The sequence below is a fragment of the Peromyscus eremicus genome, chromosome 4 (genome assembly GCF_949786415.1).
Source record: "Peromyscus eremicus chromosome 4, PerEre_H2_v1, whole genome shotgun sequence".
NCBI lineage: Eukaryota > Metazoa > Chordata > Mammalia > Rodentia > Cricetidae > Peromyscus > Peromyscus eremicus.
In genome coordinates, this window is record NC_081419.1 from 61,712,391 (window position 1) to 61,733,638 (window position 21,248).

The 21,248-nt window shown below is 41.9% G+C and overlaps 1 protein-coding gene across 1 annotated transcript in view; it reads right to left on the reverse strand.

Moving 5' to 3' along the window:
* Positions 1-521: 521 nt before the first annotated feature.
* The window catches only part of Zdhhc5 (zinc finger DHHC-type palmitoyltransferase 5), a 28,830-nt gene continuing 8,103 nt past the window's right edge, over positions 522-21,248 (reverse strand). Inside the window, exons 3-12 of the mRNA XM_059260813.1 lie at positions 16,795-16,916; positions 9,483-9,640; positions 7,405-7,577; positions 7,156-7,258; positions 5,799-5,890; positions 5,164-5,296; positions 4,695-4,818; positions 3,466-3,578; positions 2,211-3,070; positions 522-1,819 (exon numbers count right to left, since the gene is read on the reverse strand). Coding sequence (XP_059116796.1) covers positions 1,654-1,819; positions 2,211-3,070; positions 3,466-3,578; positions 4,695-4,818; positions 5,164-5,296; positions 5,799-5,890; positions 7,156-7,258; positions 7,405-7,577; positions 9,483-9,640; positions 16,795-16,916 — 2,044 coding nt within the window. The 3' untranslated portion in view covers positions 522-1,653. The remainder of the gene's footprint in view (positions 1,820-2,210; positions 3,071-3,465; positions 3,579-4,694; positions 4,819-5,163; positions 5,297-5,798; positions 5,891-7,155; positions 7,259-7,404; positions 7,578-9,482; positions 9,641-16,794; positions 16,917-21,248) is intronic.

Sequence of the window (21,248 nt, forward strand, 5' to 3'; positions counted from 1 at the left end):
TCATCTCACTATGTAAACCTTTTAGGCTATGAAGACCTCAAGCTCAAGAGACCCAACCGCCTCTACCTCCCAAGTTCTGGGGATCAAAGGCATGTACCACCATGCCTGGCTTTTTATTTTACTTTTTTAAAAAAAATAAGTATTTACTCTTATGTGCATTGGTTTTTTACCTGCATGTATGTCTGTGTGAGGGTGTCAGATCTGGGAGTTACAGACAGTTGTGGGCTGCCATGTGGGTGCTAGGAATTGAACATGGGTCCTCTGCAAGAGCAGTCAGTGCTTTTAACCACTGAGCCACCTCTCTAGCCCCTATTTTACTTTCTAAAGAGGAAATTAAAGAATGACATGAGTTCTCGAAGATTTCAAAAGACAGGAAGTTTTTGTTATGAAAAGTTAGGTTTCTCTCATCCAGCAGGGCATTTAATTTGATAGCCAGAATAAAAGCAGACCAGAGAATAAGGCTTCCCTTTTGACAAGACCATTCACCTTGCCTTAACCAGATAAAACACAAGTCAGGGGGAGCTGGTTAGATCAGGATTTATTTTATTCCATGTTGGTTTAAAATGGCTAATCAGAATAAAAAAATTAAAGGGTCTCTATATAGAGGCTGGGGTCTTCCCTGTTTTAAGGTTAGAACCCAGCTACCCCCTCTACCCAGCACCATATTGAGGTGGGCTAAGGGGTAAACCCCAGGGGACAATCGGAGGGGCCTAGGCCTGCCGCTCCTTCTCTCTATCCCATTTTTGGCATATGATGAAAAATATTGCTTTTTGGACTCTTCTCTTCTGGCCTTGGATTTTAAGATCATTTTAACTGTAAGTTATAGGGACGCATGAAGGGGCTCACTAAGCCCACACAATCCATCTCCCGAGAATGGGGGGAGGGAGGCTGCCTGATGTTTTCGTAAACTAGGCCAAGCTCTTTTCCTGATCTCCCACCACCGTCATGGAACTGTGACCCCTTTCCTGGGGAAACTAGATGTCAATGAGCCTAGAAAACTCTGCAAGTTCCTTTATCTGACCAAGAAGCCCAGACTTACCCAGGTTTCTTTCCTAATCACTTAGCACCAGCAGAGGGTGCTATTTCCTTAGTCGATAACTGGGACAAAAGAGGGAACCATGGGGAAAAGGAAGACTTTAATGTCTCTTTTCCTGCTGGTCTAAGGAAAGGGAAGAATAAAATCCCCCTCCTTATATATATATATCTATATATCCCTCCCTTGTTTTCCCATCCCAGGATAGATATATAATTTCTTTGATATTTATAATATATATATATGTACACACACACCTGGTAACGGAGAAGAGGAAAAAAATAGAATCCGTAACAATAATAAAAAAAATTATTTCTGGTTTAAAAATGATCTGGTTCCCTCCAGGGCGAGCAATTGCACAAATGTCCACTGAGTCTGGTCCAGGGATCAAAGAAGGGAAGGTCTTAAAAGATCAAAGGGGGGGAGGGGTTGCCACCCCTGTCTCAGGGCCCCAACTCTCCTCAACCCCATGGCATTTTGTAAAACAAGCCTCATCCTCTTGGAATCGGTGATTTTAAAATGTCCATGCAAAGTAGGGGAGCCCCTTGAGGGAAGGAAGGTGGCCACCTGAGGCCCTTTGGTGTAGGTGCAGAGGTGTGGGGGAGGGGAGGCGCCAAGATTCACACAGAAATCTCATAAGTGGTGCCACCCACCCCTGACACCTTCTTGACTCCTCCCCTTGTGGGGCTACTGAGAGGTGGCTGGCCTGGGCCAGGGGAAGCTGAGCCTATACTCTTGGGCTGCCCATTGGATTTGCTGTAGGTGGTCTTGAGCTGTACTTCATCTCTGGGGGGAAAAAAAGAAACAGACATCAGGAAAAGACGCACAATGCACAAAACACAAGCATACACAAAAAGGGTCTAGTGTGGGGGGTGAGCTTCCCCACATTTTCTTACCTAGATAATCCAGTTCCTTTTACTTTATTGACATGCTTAAAATGATTTTCTTTCTCCCCAGTTTATTCCTAATTTCAGTTTTCATATACTTACTCTTTGACAAATAAAACTTCCAGGAAGATAGTGTTAATTTCTAAAGAGGAGTTGTCCATAAAGGCAATCAAATACGAAAAGCGTTCTCAGGATCCCCAGGGTCTACCTATACTAGAATCATGTACAGCCAAAGACCTGATGCCTTCTGCTAATTATGTTGAATAAAAGAGGAAAAGACAAATACTTACTTGGGTGTCAGTAATGGCTGCAATGCCACTTCCTCTGTCTCAGAGACACCAGATGGGGCTTTTTGGCTGCTATAAGACATTGATCGGCCCAGGTAGGGGGCAGTTGAGCCTGGTTCAGGGGACCCTAGTCCCCGGCCCCTTAGCCCATCTGGTTTGCCAAAACGAGGAACAGCTGGGCGTCCCAGTGGAGTCTTGCTCAAAGGTGATCTCTTTGAATCATCTGAAGAGGAACTGGTACGAGGGGCATGGCCTGAGCCTGGTGTTGACTGAATGCCTGAGTCTCCCAAGCCGGGTTCTTCCTCACGGCCTGCAAGTGGAGGTGACTGTCGTAGCAGCTTCTCTCGTTCCTGGAGGGAGGCCACAATGTGGCGAGACAGATTGTCATAACGAACTGGCGAGGGCTCTCGGTGTGGTGGGCCGGTTGGCACCAAACGTGGGTGCCTCTCAGCTTCCCGTTGCTGGGCCAGCCGGGCTGACAGGAAGGGAGAAGTGTAGCCTAAAGGTGGGTCTGGCTCAGGCCCTGCCTGTACTGACTCAAAATCAGGGCTGTCTGAAGGAGTGAGTAGGCTGTCATAAGATAGACTTCCATTGCGTGTCTGATTGGCCAGGCTCTTATAGGAGGTGGAGGTGGTACCCTCTGAACGAATGGACTGCAACTGGCCCAACTCAAAGCCCGTGCCCTGGGCTGACTTGAGGCTAGAGGATCGTGAGCCACTGGACAGTGGATCAAAATGAAAGCTTTTTCCAAAAGTGGGAGACCGGAAGCTCTCTGGCTCCAAGCTGGGCTCTGAGCGGTAGCTGGGATGGCGGCTACTATCTGCAATTGAGGTTGGTTCCTTCAAGCTGTCTCCACGACTCAACTGTGGGAAAAGAGTAAAACAGTTTTAGCACTCTATGACAGCTGCCAGACACCAGAGCCAAAGAGACACTGAAGAACAGAATTACATGCCAGTAGTACACTTCAAACTTGGACATCATATGGTTGGCCTTTAACACAAAATGTGACTTGGAACAAATACTTCATTTTAAGATCTGGAAATGAGGCCTACAGAGACTAAGTAATTTGGCAGAAGTGGTTTCTAAAATCAGATTTGACACTAATTAACGTTTTTATCTAGTATGCATCATTGCTCCTTTTTTGATGAAAAACACATCAAGGAAATTCAATTCCATTATGCCAATAATCAGTAAAACGCCCTTGGTTTTTATGTTCCTGCTCATAGGTTATGACCCCCCTTCTTAGATTAGATAGTACCTTGGCACTGGAGGAATGAGGCATGGCGGCTGATGTACTGCTGCTGCTATAACCTGGTCGATACTTGTACATGGTAGGTGTAGGGGGGCTGTCCTTGCCCAAGAGACTGCTATCTACAGGGAGAAACCCAGAAAACACTTACTTTACAAGTTAATTCTTTTAACAGTCATGAGGTTTCTGAAAGTACACAGACATGGTAGAATCAAGTATACCCAATAAAAGCAAAGTCTAGGGAACAAGATTTTGCTGAAATTTAAGTCTAAAGACTCAGCTGGGCCTGGTCTTCACATACAGACCTACAATCAGCTACTCAGAAAACAAACAGGAAGACAAGTGGTGAGCAGACATATGCATGCAGGCCAAACACCCACACACATACAATACAAATTAAAAACAATGATAAAGCCAAGTATGATAGAGCACGACTTTAATCCCAGCCCTCAGGAGACAGGCAAGCAGACTTCTGTGAGTTCAACAACAGTTTGGTCTATATAGTCCTTGTTTCTTTCATTTTTTTGTTTTGTTTTTTGAGACAGTATTTCTCTGTGTAGCCCTGGCTGCCCTGAAACTCACTCCGTAGACCATGCTGGCCTTGAACTCAGAAATCCACCTACTTCTGCCAAGTAGAAGTCATGCACCACCACCCTGGGGAGGGGTGTATTTTTGATTTTTGAAGACAGGGTTTCTCTGTGTAACAGTCCTAGCTGTCCTGGAACTCAATTTGTACACTAGGCTGGCCTCAAACTCACAGATCAGGGCAGGTATTTTTTAAAGACCAAGGATCTGTACAGGTTTCAGAATTTGTAGTGGGCAAATGCACTAAACACACTAAGAAATTCTGATTCAAGCAGACTCATAGCAAGTAAAAGCACTTGCCACAAAAATCTGATGACCTGAGTTCAATCCCCAGAATCCAGAGTGGAAGGAAAGAACCAACTCTTGGAGGTTATCTTTTGATCTACCTAACACCTAACATCCTCCTGCCACACACACCATGCACATATATAATATAAAATTGTAAAAAGTAATTCTCTGGAAAGTCCAAATCACTGTCTATTGCTAACTGGCAGCCCTCCTTTTAGCTATCCAAAGAAAACTCCATTCACTGGGTGTTGTAAGCCATAATTCAAGTATTACCTCCCAGCCCTTGCTTATCTTCTCTACAGCTTACATGGTACCTCGTCCCTGTCTAATATCTCTAGAACCTCACGTATCAAGGCAGCACTTACCCTCATTAGTAGCCAGGCTGAGGTGCGTTCGCAGCCCTGTGTATCGGCTCAGGTCCGGCTTAGGAGGAGGTGGAGGTTCCGCATCTGCAGACTGACTCTCTGTTATCTCTAGGCTTCCTTTAGACTAATAAATGGAGGGAAGTCAGATTGAGAAACTGCATTAAGGTAACATTAAATTGGCATAAGAAAAGTACTGGAGAACCAGTTATGTTTCTAAACTGGGAAAAGAGTCAGTTTGGGGATAACAGACAAAGAAAAGTTGAGCATCTATCATCAAAAAGATACTGTGTCTTATGAAGACATGAAAGAAATGGAATCAGTGTCTACTGTCACTGAACTTGAAATCTAATGGAGAAAAGATCTATATTTAAGTGACTTTAACACAAAGATGTAAACTCAATGCAGATTTCTATCTCTATCATGGATGAAATTCCCTGGGTTTAGCTACCTTTACTTCCCTGTTCCTCACCTTAGTCCTCCTCAGTTCTCCCTGGATGCCATTATCCATGATCTTCACAGTTATCTGCCCATCTGACACTTCTGGTCGAAGGAAAGGCGGTCTGATTACAATTGTCTTCTCTTTCTTTGGTCTCCCCAAATACCTATGTAGAAAGAATGAGAAGGCTTTCACTTACTATTTCATTCAAAATTTCTACTTGCATACCAAATATGAAGGAAGCACTCTGCATATGCAATAAACAGTCATGGACTGGGGTTTAGAGCCCAGGCATAAAGAACAAGACCCTCAGTTTATTCTTCAGCATCAAAAAACAGTCCTACAAGTCTAGTGTAAAATTTAGTGCTAAACTGATTTGATTCAGTGAACATCTTCAGCAGGAGTAGGCCTTTATAAGCAGGTATCTAGCACTCTGGAGTTAAATTTTATGCATCCTCAATTCTCAAAGGCAATTAGCCATAGCTACACAGTATCAATTGAATTCAAGAGTTCACCAACCAAAAAGATCAGCATGTCTCTTCCTTGTAGTACTCACCATTCTAAGAGCAAACCCTTCCCTATAAGGCCATTTTCTATCAGACTTCCCTTATTCAAAACAAGGAGACAAAGGTTTGACTAAGCATGAACACCCAAGGACGTGGGTGTACCTGGGTGCTGGAGAGCTGCAGAGGACACGGCTAACATTGTTACAGCAGCCATTGGTGAAGGGATTCACACCTCCCCGGAATTTACCTGTAACCTAGGAGATAAAAAGAGCCAGATAAGTCAGACTATACCAAAAGGCAAAGTATTGTGTAGCCATTCTTTCAAGTACAAAAGTGATACTTGTAATGATTAAGAATGAGGATTCAGATGGGTGGTGGTGGCCCACGTCTTTAAGCCCAGCATAGGGAGGTAGGGCCAGGCAGGTCTCTGTGAGTTCGAGGCCAGTCTAGTCTACAGAGCAAGATCCAGCACAGACACCAAAATTACACAGAGAAACCCTGTCTCAAAAAAAAAAAAAAAAAAAAGACTGAGGATTCATCAGATGGTGGTGGTGTACACCTTCAATCCTAGCACTCGAGAGGCAGAGGCAAGGGGGTCTCTGTGAGTTCAAGGCAGTCTAATCTACAAAATGAGTTCTAGGACAGCCAGGACTGTTACACAGGGAAACCCTGTCTCGAAAAACCAAAAACAAACAAGCAAACAAGAACTAAAAATAAAATTTAGAGAAAAAAAGGATTCTAGAATCAGGGGTTCTCAATTGAAATTCTGGGTCTACCTTATGGAAACCAACACTCAACATCAGCTTCCTGTATAAAATGAGATTAAGTAACTTTCTGAATACTGACTAAAATAATCCAGAGATTCCCTTATATAAATTGGCACAGCATTTGCATATAGCCTATGTACATGTTATATACACTAATTCATCTCTCCATCATTATACTATTACATTATACCTAATACAGTATGTTAGATAGTTAATATATTAATGCCAAGAAAAAAAGTGTGTATATTCAGTACTGATGCAATTTTCCTTCCAAGTCTACTCCCATCTATATTTTATTGAACCTAAAGAATTCACAGATAACAGAAGGCTGATTTCAAGATAAGAGTAAGCAATTAAGGTTTAGTTATTATGTGCATAAAAATCATCTTTAAGCAGTACTATGTGTTTTTTAAAGCCTGTGCCAACTAGTTTATAAAATCAGACTAAATATTTGTTAAAAGAATGAGAACACGGCAATTTCTTAAGGTTATTTTTCCTCCTTTTTTGAAGACAGGGTCCAAGTAGCTCAATCCTACTACCTCAGTCTCCTAAATAAGATTACAAATGTGCAGCACCATTCCCAGCTTTAATTCCACTTATTGAGGACCTAGGCCTACTTCAACCACTTTGCCCACTACTGTAAATCGACATCATCACACAAGTATTCACTGAGGTTCTGTCTGTGAAGGTGCTATGTTCTTCATGAGCTAAGGGTTTGAAACATGCTGTCAGTCTCCTGCCAGTTCTAGTACCTGTTCATTGGTTGTGCGTCCCCTAGCCACCAGCACCACATGAAATCCTGTGAGGCCAGCAACAGGGATGAAAAACAAGCCAGCCACACACATCACTGCCATTCTGATTCCAAATAGTCAAGGAAAATACAGCAATGTTATCTTGTTTTTCCCAGTTCTATTGTGACCACTTCCCTTTAAATTTATTGACTCAAGGACACAACTTGCCCTCCCAACCCCATCCCACAAGCCAAAGGCCTCCAAGGATACGTGACAGCAGTGCGGACCCCTGAGAGTTCCTCTATGTGATAGAGGACATAAAGGAGGCCAAAGCCAAACACACCCATAATGTGGGCTGTCAGGGAAAGGAGGAAAAGGAAGAAATATCTGTAGTTCCTGCGACCAATACAGTTGTTCACCCAGGGGCAGTGATGATCAAATTCCTAGGAGCAAAAAAGAAGAAAAGGTATCCTTAAAACACAGACTAGGGTTTCACCAGGTGAAGGCATTTGCCACCAAGTCTGACAACCTGGGTTCAATCCCTGGGACTTACATGATAGAATGAGACAATCAATCCCTGCAAGTTGTCCTCTGACCTTCGCATGTGTGCCAGGCACATGTACGTACACACACACACACACACACACACACACACACACACACACACACACACACAAAACCATTTAAAAAAAAAGACAAGCAAACATTATTAGATCCCTTCTGTTGAAAAGAGGAACAAAGTAACAGAACTCTAATCTACTTTTAGTATTCATATTCACCATTTACTTACAAAAATTTAAAGTTTTAAAAAATTAAATTTAAAAATATTCAAAGACGTTTCTCTTGCTCTGTTAACTGAAAGAGAGCCCTTCTAGAGGTTGGCCAAAACCCAAGTTCTCAAATTGATCGGCATGGTGCTACAAGTCTACAACTCCAATACTTGGGACACAGGAGGAAAGCCACAAGTTTGAGGCCAGCCTGGTCTATACAGTATGTTCTAGGTCAGTCAGGGCTACATAACAAGTCCTTGCTTAAGGGGAAAAAAAAATCTATGTGACCAAAGAGACAAATGTTGGCAAAACATTCGAGATTCATAGGAATAAAAATAAGACAACACAGAAGGATAGCTAGAAAAGTTGAACTATAACACGAACATGCTTTTTGTAAAAGAGGTAACACTATGTAACCATGGGATGGAAGGCTCAAACTATGAATCTTGGGGTCAGTAGAGTTGTTATTAGAGTTAAAGTACTCCAAATACAATTTGATTCGGCTGGACCATGCAGATGGGCAGCTTGCCAGGACTATAATTCAGGAATCTATTCTAGGGACTGCAGAGATGGCTCAGTGATTAAGAGTGTGTGCTGCTCTTGCAGAGGACCTGAGATCAGTTCACAGCACTCACATTAGTCAGCTTCCAGCTGCTGACTGTAACTCTGGCTCTAGGAGGATCCTGGCCGCCGGCCTCCTCTGTCACTGGCACTTCACATGCAAATACAAACATACACATAATTTAAAAAAATAAATCTTTCAAGAAAAAAAAATTTACACTAGGGGGTACAAAGATGGCCCAGTTAAGAGTACTTGCTGTTCTGGTAGGACCTGGGTTTGGGTCCCCACACCCACATGTGGCTTACAACCAACCATTAGTAACTCTAGTTTTTTGTGAGATAACTGATTACATTGTATAAAGATATGTCACTGTGATTGGTTTTAAAAAAGCTAAATGGCCAATACCTAGACAGGAGGTATGCATGGGACTTCTGGGGACAGAAAGAGAGAGCTCTAGGAAGAAGAAAGAGAGAGCTGGAGAGTTGCCAGCTGGATGCAGAAGAAGCAGGACATGCAGGAGGAGAGGTAAAAGCCACAAGCCACATGGCAGCACATAGACTAATAGAAATATGTTAAGTTAAAAGAACTAGTTAGAAACAAGCCTAAGCTAAGGCCAAGCTTTCAGAATCGTCTCTGTGTTGCTTTTTGTAAGTTGGCGGCCCAAAGAAAAATCCTTCTACACTAGTTCCATGGGATCTAATGCCACTTCCTGGTCTCCTCAGGCACCAGGTACACACATACATAAAAGCAAACCTTTTTAAAATCTATTTTTATAAAGAAGAGAGCTGGAGTAATCTTCCAGAGGACCCAGGCTCAATTCTCCACATGGAGGCTTGCAGCTGTCTATAACTCCATTTCCATGGATCTGACATCCTCTCGTGGAGTAGTGCACAGAACATGCATACAGACAAAACCAACCATACACATACAATAATAAAAATTCTAATTAAAAAAGAATCTACAGTAAGGAAAAAGACAACTTAGTCTACACAGTCTTGGCCATGCAGTGCTCTTACCTCCACACAGTTGTCACAGACACTGCAGTGGGAACATCTAGGAGGTCGGTAGAAGCGGCAGGTGGCACACCATTTCATGCGCACCTGGATGCCCTTGATCTCCACTGTTTTGTAAAGAGGAGCTCGGAAATCATCTTCTTTGTCTTCATCCTCTTCAGCTTAAAAAGAGGGAAAAGCAATTGAAAAACAACTATGCCCAAACTATTAAGTACTAGGAACATAAGGATGTTTAAAACATAACTCCTAGCCGGGCGGTGGTGGCGCACGCCTTTAATCCCAGCACTCGGGAAGCAGAGCCAGGCGGATCTCTGTGAGTTCGAGGCCAGCCTGGGCTACCAAGTGAGTTCCAGGAAAGGGCGCAAAGCTACACAGAGAAACCCTGTCTCGAAAAACCAAAAAATAAAAAATAAAAAAAAAAAAATAACTCCTTAAAATTTAGTGTGTGTGTATTAGATCCACTGGTGCTGGAGTTATAGACAGTTGTGAGCTGTGAGTGCTGGAATCAATATATACTCTTAACCACTAAGCAATCTCTCTAGCCACAAAACCTAACTTCGTAAGTACCTCGATACGTTATAGTTTATAAATCCACAGCTCACATAATGCATTGTTAAAAACAAAAGGTTTTCTTTAATATCACAAACAGCAAGAATATACATTCTTCTTAATTAAAAATTTTGCCAGGCAGTGGTGGCTCATTCCTTTTATCCCAGCACTTGGGAGGTAGAGGCAATCGGATCTCTCTGAGTTCAGGGCCAGTCTGGTCTACATAGTGAGCTCCAGAACAGCTAGAGCTACACAGAGAAATCCTGTCTAAAAAACAAAAATAAAAAACAAAAAAAGAGGCTGCTGTCTAAGTGCTGGGGAGGCAGGAAAAAATAGAAACAATTTTTTCTTAATTTTATCATTATTCTGTGTGTCTTTAAGTGTGGGCACACGTGTGTGAAGGTCGGAGGACAACTTTCAAGAGTCAGTTTTCTCTCTACACTGTGGGTTCAGGGACTGAACCCTATATTTTTATTTTATGTAGATGAGTGTTTGTATGTGTTAAGTACCACATGCACGCAGTGACTAAAGAGGCCAGAAGATAGCATCAGATCCCCTGGAAGTAGAGTTACAGACTTGTGAACCACTATATAAAGTCATGGGAATAAAACCTATGTCCTCTTTAAGAATAGCCTGTGCTCTTACCCACTTAACCATCTCTCCAGCCCAAATAAATAAATCTAACAGGGCTGAACAGATGGCTCACCAGTTAAGAGCACTGACTGCTCTTCCAGAGGACCCAGGTTCAAATCCCAGCACCCACATGGCAGCTCACAACTGTCTGCAGCTCCAAGATCTGACACTCTCACACAGATATACCTGCAGGCAAAACACCAATGCACATTAAAAAAAAAAAAAAAAAAAACTTGTAAAATAAAAAAGAACAATCTGTTAATGAATTCCATATGTGCAATATAGAATGTGTAACTGATCCACACACATACAAAATAAATAACATACATATACACACACAAATTTTAAGTAAATAAAAATGCAAAAAAAAATTTTTTTAAGTTCTTTTTTTGAGACAGGGTTTCTCTGTGTAGCATTTCTCTGTGTAGTTCTGACTGTCTTGGAACTCACACTGTAGACTAGGCTGGCCTCAAAATCAGAGATCCACTTGCCTCTGCCTCCATGAGTGCTAGGATTAAAGGCAGGTGCCACTATGCCCCATATATAAATTTTTAACTAAAATTTACATTTACATAAAAACTATTTTTTAAAAAATACATGGCTTCTGCCTTTGAGAAATGCAGTATTGAATGGGTAAGGAGACTGGGAACTAGTAATACGGTGAGATGAATTCTACATGCACTACGGGAACATAAAAGAAGAAAGTTTATTCTGCACTGGGAAGTAGGGTTCAAAAGAAAAGTGCTCACAAAGTGACATACATATGCTAAATTTCCTCGGCTTACATATTATGAATCTATCTTAAAAGATAAATATCCAAATACATAGTTACCTTTCTCCCACAAACAAATGTCGTGCTCCAAATGGTCTGCTCTATTAATTCTATTTCCCCCTACTACTGTTACTCAAGCCCTAATTTGCCTTCGTCCCAAATTTTCAACTATCAGAAACTATCCCATTTTGAAACTTCAAGAATATTTTTCCCCTCATATATAGTGAGCCATTTTTACTTTTATGATTAACCTAGAAAAAAAAAATGTGTGGGTAGTAGTGGCACAACGCCTTTAATCCCAGCACCATGGAGGCAGAGGAGGCAGAGGCAGGCAGATCTCTGTGAGTTTGAGGCCAGCCTGGTCTACAGAGTGAGTTCCAGGACAGCCAAGGCTACACAGAGAAACCCTCTCTAGGGGGCAGGGGGTACGGGTGGGGGAAACCAAACAAAAAAAACCCAGCCACTTCTTTTGGGGCTGGAGAGATGGCTCAGCAGTTAAGAGCACTGACTGTTCTTCCAGAGGTTCTGAGTTCAATTCCCAGCAACCACATGGTGGCTCACAACCACCTGTAATGAGATCCGGTGCCCTCTTCTGGCCTGCAGGGACACATGCAGACAGAACACTGTACACATAATAGATAAATATTTTTAAAAAGAAAAAAAATGTGGGAAGGAAAACTGACTACAGGCATTGTTAAAAATGAAGTTTTGGGGGCTGGAAGGATAGCTCAGCAGTTAAGAGCACTGACTGCTCTTCCAGAGGACCCGACCGGGTTCAATTCCCGGCACCCAAATGGCAGCTAACAGCTGTATATTACTCCAAGATCTGACACCCTCACATAGACATACATGTAGGCAAAACACCAATGCACATAAAATAAATTTAAAAAAAAAAAAATGAAGCTTTTGAGCCAGGCATGGTGGTTCATGCCTTTAATCGCAGCACTTGGGAGACAAAGGCAGGTCTCTGTTGAGGTCAAGGACAGCCTGGTCTACAGAGTGAGTTCAAGGACAAATGAGGCTACCCAGAGAAACCCTTTCTCGGAGGTGGGAATGGGGTGTTCTGCCAGGCATGTGGATCCCTATGACTTCAAGGCCAGCCTGGTCTACAGAGCTAGCTCCAGGACAGCCAAGGATAAATAGCCCTGTAAAAATTTACATAGAGAAACACTGTCACAGAAAAAAAAAAAAAAAAAAAGACGTTTTCAGCCAGGCATGGTGACGAATACCTTTAATCCCAAAAGCATGTAGATCTCTTGTGCACCATGCACAAGGTATTGGGTTCAATTCCCAGAATGGAAGAAAAAAGACGTCTTATTACTTTGGTAGATACATGCTATATATAAATAAGCCAAAATATATACATATATAAAATTATGGTTTGTTTGGAGTTTGTTTTTGACATATGGTCTCACTTCATAGCTCTGGCTAACCTGAAACTACAGAAATCTTCCTGCCTCTACCTCCTAAGAGCTGGGATTAAAAGTGTGCAACCAAGCCTTTAATCCCAGCACTTGGGAGGCAGAGCCAGGAGGGTCTCTGTGAGTTCCAGGCCAGCCTGGTCTACAGAGCGAGATCCAGGACAGGCACCAAAACTACACAGAGAAACCCTGTCTCGAAGGGAAAAAAAAAAAGTGTGCAACCATGTCTAGCTCATATGTAAAATCTTCAAGGATGTAGCTCTCTGTTACAAAGTTATTGTCTAATATGTGCAAGTCCCTGAGCTGGGGCATGTCTTTCTGTACACTCTGAATATATGTTGTTCCCACTGTTTAATAAATAAGCTGCTTTGGTCTACGGCAAGGCAACTTAGAGGAAGGCAGGAAATCCAAGGAGAGAAAAAGGAAAAAGAAAGGCAGAGTCTGGAGAAAGACGCCAGCCTGCTGCCCCAAGGAATAACATGCCAGCAGACCAGTAAGCCACGGAACAAGTGGCAAAACATAGATGAATAGAAATGGGTTAATTTAAGATATAAGAGCTAGCTAGCAAGAGGCCTGCCATAGACCATACAGTTTGTAAATAAAGAAGCCTCTGTGTGTTTACTGGGGTCCCAGCAGCTGCGGAACCTCGGGTGGGAGAGATTTGTCCCGACCACAGACCAGGTGGGACATAGGAAATCTTTCAACTACAGTCCTGGGTTTGATCCTCAGCAATGTAAAAAAAAAAAAAAAAAAAAACCTTTTAAAATAAAGGGAATATGCCAAAATGGAAGAGTTCTCTCTGAGCTGGGCAGTGGTGGCACACGCCTTTAATTCCAGCACTTGGAGGGCAGAGGCAGGCTGATCTCTAAAGCCAACCTCCTCTATAGAGGGCGTTCCAGGACAGCCAGGGATATACAAAGAAATGCTGAGGAAGGGGAGGAGTTATCACATATAGTCATCACAGCTTTCCATATAGTAGTAGGCCACTGAATATCTGATGAACGAACATTAATGACTCACTAAAACATCCTTCCTTGGTTTTGGGGGACTCAAAGTGCCTTCTCTCACAGAAATTTCAAATGATCAGAAACACTGAGGCAGGCTTTCAGAGCACAGCAATGTTCAGGAAAACCTCGTCTCACTTGCTATCCCAAGCCCACTTAGAAAAATGATGTACTCGCCGGGCGGTGGTGGCACACGCCTTTAATCCCAGCACTCAGGAGTCAGAGGCAGGCGGATCTCTGCGAGTTCGAGGCCAGCCTGGGCTACAGAGTGAGTTCCAGGAAAGGCACAAAGCTACACAGAGAAACCCTTTCTCGAAGAAAAAAAAAAAAAAAAAAAAAAAAAAAGAAAGAAAAATGATGTACACTTGTGAAATGTCATTAGTAACAATTTTTGTCAGTTCATGGTCTTTCTACCTCTTACTCATGATAGTTCTCATTCTAGTCTATTTTCCAAAGAACCTACTCCTTCCATGAGACTTCAACATGCACTGGAAAGCCTACTTCCAGCTTTTCCCATTCTTCAATTTCGGTTTCACACTCTTCTCCAGCTCTATTTCCTCGTGGTAGTCTTCTGTCTTGTAAAACATTTGCTTCTCTCTTAAAATATTACACCATCTTCAGCCTTCTTTGCTTAGTTCTTAAAAGAGGAAATCGAATACTTGCGGATTCTGCTTTCTCATTTTCCATTCACTGCCTTCCAACAACTGTAATTCAGCTGTATCTTTTCCTTATACATACATAAATACACTACTTAACTATTGTTAAGATCAATTTTTCAGCTGGGTATAGTGGCTCACACCCATAATTCCAGCACTCAGGAGGCTAATGCAGAATTCAAGGGCAACCTAAGCTACAGTGTGAGACCCTGTTTAAAAATAAGTAATTTTTTAAAGAATCAATTCTTAGTAACCAAATAGGAGATTCTGAGTCACTATACTACAGTAAGTCGGTTACCTGATGGAACTCTCCTTAGCTTTCACTTTACTTTCTCTTCCTCCTTGTTCAGTCCCTCTTCAATGACTCCTCTCTCTCCTATACTCGTAATAAAAATGGCAGAACTGACCAGGTCTTAATTCATGTCTTTCTTAAACTCACTCAACTTTCTCTAGGTAATCTTACTCCTGCTGCTTCAAACAGCATAGAGCTGCACACTCCTAAAACAAAGTATTTAACTCCCACTAGTCAACTGCCCACTGGGTAACTGCACCAAGGAATATCTCAAATCATTATCTAGGTCTGAGAGTATAGCTCAGAGATAAAGTGCTTGTCTAGGGCCTGGGCTCAATCCCTAGCATGGAAAAAACAAAAGCAAATATACAGCCTATTTAACATTCAGTTTATAAAACTCAGCATCCACTTTATCTCCCAAGTTCTGACCCTTGCAACTACCACAAGAAAACCATCCTCGCCCGTCTAAGTACTATGCAGGCCTGGCCTTGCTTGGCTTCTGAGTTCAGACAGGATCAAGCATGTCCAGGGCGGTGCAGCAGATCTTTTTTCACTCTTTGCTCTGCCCCATTAAGCTGTCATAAATGATTCTGTTGAATCTACTTCTAAAAAAGCTGTAAATCTTGTCTCAAATTTTCATCTGGTTTATATTATTTATATTATATTTTGGCCAAAGCCAAAAGCTGTCTGTATACCCTCAGAAGAATTATTTGTTGTAAATTAAAGACCCTTTGGTATCAAAGGAAGAAGCATATTTACCAGAGGCTCCATGTAGCAAATGAAGTCCTTTACAATTTGGCTCTGGGTTTCTTTTCTGGTCTTACCATACACTCTATCCTCCAACCTTGATGACTTCACCATTCCATGGGCACAAGCTTCTGTGAACACCTCCTTTGCCTGAAACTGCCCTCCTCTCTTTCAGTGTACTAGTTGGTAAAGTCTTCTCACTGATTCTTAGCAGAACTTCACTAATTTCTCTAGACAAATATAACCACACCACGTGTATGTTCTCAAGAGAACCGTACCCATACTTCCACTGTAGTTTGTACCACACTGTTAGAACTGTCTAATTCATAGTAAATATTACTCTACCTAACACCACTCAACCTACAAGCTCTAAATAAATTTCTAAATAAAAAATCAAAGATTTGATCCAAAGAAGCAGACCAAAGTCCCACCCTTAATCAAGATGCTATTTACAATTGATACCTGCTGAGAAAGAAAAAATCAGTTTCTCCAATGGAGTGACATGGGGTATCAAGTCCAGAAGTAGTACTAGGCCAATACAAAACACTCTAGTTTTTTGTGTGATTTTTGCTTAGGTTTAATTTTGTTTTGATTTTCCTTTTTTTGTTTTGTTTGTTTGCTTCTGAGAGGGAAAGAAAACGAAGGTGGGTGGGCAGGGAGGGGAAAGAATATGATCAAACTATAAAAAACCTTAAGTAAAATTTGAATAAAAAAGGTTTGGCCGGGCAGTGGTGGCGCACGCCTTTAATCCCAGCACTCGGGAGGCAGAGCCAGGCGGATCTCTGTGAGTTCAAGGCCAGCCTGGTCTCCAAAGCGAGTTCCAGAAAAGGCGCAAAGCTACACAGAGAAACCCTGTCTTGAAAAACCAAAAAAAAAAAAAAAAAAAAAAAAAAAAAAAAAGATTTATTAAAAAAAAAAAAAAAGGTTTGACCCAAGCCGGGTGGTGGTGGTACATGCCTTTAACCCCAGGACTTGGGAGGCAGAGGCAGGGCAGCCTAGTCTACAGAGGGAGTTCCAGGACAGTAGGGCTGTTACACAGAGAAACCCTGTCTCAAAAAAAAAAAAAAAAAAAGGTCACCCAAAGTGACCCAAATAACTAGATACTGTGTAATCCATATTCCTGTAACAGTATCCCAGAATCCTAAGACCCTCCAAGCCCAAGATCAACTGTTATCTGCCCAAATAATTATTCTTAATGATGATGACGAACTTACATGAGAGTATAGAAAGATCTTACTTACCTCGGGGGAAAATTCCTGGGTCCATAAAGGTGGCCATGCTGAAGTTGGCCAGCACAAAGAGAAACATGATGGCATTGTAGATGGGCACTGCAGGTGACACATACAGGCTTAGTCCTGGACACCTGCAGACAACAGAGAAAATGAAGGGCTGCCTCTAAACCCTGACACCAACAGAAATCTATAGAACACAGGCTTTACAATACATCCTTATCTCCCTACAAACCATACACAAAAGAACTAGGGATTGACTGTATAATGAATATCAGCTACATTCCTGTCTGTGTTTTGGTGCAACCTAAGTTTTCTGGATCCATGTCCCACTGACCTGAAAATAGCCCAAAGCATGTGGATACTACCTGCCTCTCTATCTTCCCTTCCAATCTCAACCACCTAAGGTTTCTTCACTGCCAGCTATCTAGTGCCTAATTCCAATGGTTAAGAATTGAAAATAATAATAATAATAATAATAATAATAATAATAATAATGATGCTGGGTGTGGTGGCACATGCCTTTAGTTCCAGCACTCAGGAGGCTGAGGCAGGTGGATCTCTGAGTTCCTGGTCTACAAAGTGAGTTCCAGGACAACCAGGCCTGTTATACAGAGAAATACTGTCTTGAAAAACCAAAATAATAATAATAATAATAATACAGACAGGAATGTATATCAAAACACAGAAATTTAGTCAGGCACAGTAGTGCACACCTGAACATCAACACTTGAAATGAGGAAAATACAATTGCCAGTTCAAGGTCAGTGTGGGCTCTATAGACAAAAAACAATGTTCACCTTGGCAGCATATATACTGAAATTAGAATAAAATTAGATTATTGTGGCTTCTATGCAAGAATGACATACAAATTTGTGAAGCATTCCATAAAAAATAAAGGACAAAGAACAAGATTTCTCCTAACATCTAAAAATGGAGCAAAGAACAAGAGAGAAAAAATTAGAGAATTTCAGATCAAAGAAATCCTAAATCCTTCGGGGGGAAAAACTGGCCATACATATCCAGTATTCATAACATTCAAATCAAGAGACAAGCTTTAGATACTTTTTAGAAAAAAAAGAAGAGTGCTCATTTAAGCCTGAGTTCAGGTTCTTTCAGAATCTGACTATTAAGAGGGGCTGCCCTTCTCTGCTGATTTCCCAGGAGTTCAAACTTCTGGTGTGAACCTTACTTTATCAGTATTATCTCCCGTTTCGGCTCAGAGAGAACTTCCTACTCACTACAAGACAGTGGCTAAATACCTAATCTGCTTTGTGGCCAAGAACTTAATCTCCAGAATCAGGACAGCATCTGCCCTTGTCCCTTTTACCCTGACAGTCAGAAGACAGGGTTTGATGAAGGAAAAGACAGGCCTAGGATATTAAGACAACATTCAAGTCTGGAATACTAATTCACAACAGTCAAGAAAGGTGCTCAGTTTCCATTCAAACTAAAAACACAACTCTAAGTAGTGACCCAAGACAGTTTAGGAGCAGTGGGCCTTGTAATAAGACATAAACCAATGAGACGCAAATTTCTTATCACCACTATCTAGTTCTTCAAATTCAGCGATCCATTTAAATTTTTTAAGTAAATACTATTTATGCCAGGCTTTGCAGCTGGTAAACAGCAATAAACTCACTGCATCTCTTTATTGGGCTATACAGGATTGGGATCCAAAATAATAGAGACAGATTTCAAAGTCAAAACATCCCGTCAGCCACAGTTCCACACTATTATCAGCAAAGACCCCTATAAAGCCTCTTCCTCTGTGAACTCTTTGGTTCAGAAAAAATGTTCTCATATCTTGGCATGAGCTGGAGTAGAATTTAAGAAGGAAGAGTCCCTGCAGGGCTCTACTAGGAAGCCTACTTCCTAGGTTTCTTAGGAGGGAAAGAGAGAAACTGGAAACCAGTCATCCAGGTCAGAGCCTCTCCCTGGTACTTAGCTGTCCCTTCAATTTCCGCCTGAGGAAGAAGAGAAAGGGTGACTCACTTCACTCCTACAGCCTACCAAGATAATTAGAAGGGAGAAATAAGTTAAACCTTTACAACACTGAGGTGCTTGTCCTTAGAACTGGCCGCCACCATAGCCCTCATCTCATAGTCCAACCTAGATCTTTTCTACCCATCCCCACCATTTAGTTTTTTTGGGAGAGGACCTTTGTGTGGCCTATTCTAGCCTGAACTTACTATGTCCCTTCATGCTAACTTTGAAACTCCTCCTATGCCTGCTTGCTTCAGCCTCCCGAGGGACAGTATTGCAGGCTGTGCCACCACACCTAGCTCAACTCTTGATCTTTTAGATCCCACCTTTTCTTCAGTTTCATTTCCAAACTAAACAAATCACCTAATTCCTTGTGTATCCTGACAAACTTCATCTCTCAACCTCTATCAGCACATCTCAGTGAAGTGTGTAATCATGGAACTGAGTCTATCGACAAATAAAGACTGTTCCCACAGTGGCAGAATGTCTAAGTGATTCAAATAATTCAACTTCATGAACAGTATCTTCTACATTCAGACTTACTGCTTCTAGCCTTAGGATTCTAGCTGAAGAGACAAGCCACCTCAAAACCTGTGAGCAAAGCCTTTTTCAGCCACAGCCTATATTCTACTTGTCTTGAGAAAACACTTTCCATTGCTTTAGCACTTTGCCAGATTCAAAGATGACCACCACAACTGGCCTGTTTCAATCGGTTGCCTTTGATGGAGAGAGATGCAGCCAGGGCTAAGGAGAGAAGTCAGGACTTGTCCTTAACTCTCTAAGTAATAATCATAGAGCACAAGAAGTTTAGGGAGTGGCTGCAGCCCAGAAGGCTGACTCACTGATGGGATTCCCAGACATAAACCACCCCAGGTAGAACAGGTTCTTCTGCCCACCCATTCATTATGCCTATTTTCAATGCCAAGTAAAAAGGGAAGTGGGGGTTTCAATACACTCTCCTGAAATCCTGTTCCCTAGCATTTCTAACACTTTCTACTACTTAAAAGAAAAAAAAAAAAAAAGTTAAATTCCTAGAAAGAAAAAGTCAATCAATAAGTTTTAGATTCTAATCCTGTTTCAACTCACAGGAAACTCTTAAGCTTGCTACTTCAACTGTATAATTCACACATGAAAATGAAGGAGAAATGTCTGAAAAGATGCTAAAAAAATTTGGGGGGGGGGGTGTCCCTGTTCTTTGTCTTTGAGACAGGTTCTCACTATGTGGACCAGGTTGTTCTCACTGAGAGATCCACCTGCCCCTGCCTCCCAAATGCTGAAATTAAAGACACATGCCATGCTCTGTTACTAGAGCTCTTTATAAACTAGCATGTATAACACTGAGGACTCACTAAATACAAGACACAAGAAACCACTATCACTGTCATCAACTGTCACTCCAGCTCCACTTTATGCTCAATCCCACCCCCTTCCCCATCTGAGGCATTAGATTCAAGGACACTTACAACAGGGGCACTAAGCTGCTGAAGAACAGGCCCATGCATTCCACCCAAACCTAGCACACTGCCTGAGCATTTGTCTAGTGTTTCTGGATGAGAAGGCTGGAGTGAATGCCCCATTTCCTGCCTAGAATTTCATCAAGGAATGCTTTCTTCAAGATTCCATGGGAAAACAATTTGTCTCCTGACAGGTTCATAGGTTTCTCTTAAAACACTTGCTTTTTCTGTACTTCTATACCCTGTGATTTCCTGCAGCTGAGCCATGTATGCTGTAGGACCTGGGCACTTACTTATTTCTGGATGAGCCATGTGGGAAGGGAAAGAACAACCACTGCTCAATTAACCTCCCAGATCACGAGGCTGTTCCCACTCAAATCAGGTGCTAACACCTCCACAGGTATGAAAGGGGAGGAAAAAAGCCACTGGAGTTGCCTAATTCTGTACACAGAGAAGCTGGAAGGGACCTGAGGCAGAAACTAAAAGTAAGCAAGCTGTACTACGGATAGGACACTGGAAAGACTATCTAGATTTCTAACCTGCTTTTTACTCTACCAAAATCAGAAATTCCCCTACCTCTTCTCCCCAACTTAAGAAACAGAAAATTGAGACTCTGTACTAGAGGACACTTTAGAGAAGATCAATTTAGTGAAACTCAATGGTACTGCCAGGAGCTGTGAGGTCTCAGGCACCCCAGAAAGGTAAAGAGGGAAACACCAAGTAGCTGGACTTACTTAAATTAGTCTTATTTGAATCACAACATTCCTACTTTTTGTTTTATGTACTGAGATTCCATGTAAGATGCCATCCAGAAAAGTTCACACAGCTGAAATAAACTGCTATAATTCAACTTCTTTGTAGATAGAAAGGAAAAACTGAGATCCAGAAACATTAACAAAGTACCAAACTCAAGTCTCCTGACTTCTAAAGCCAGGCATGGTGACACCCACCTTTAATCCCAATACTCAGGAGGCAAAAGCAGGCAGATCTCTATGAATCTGAGGTCAGCTTGGTCTACACATCATG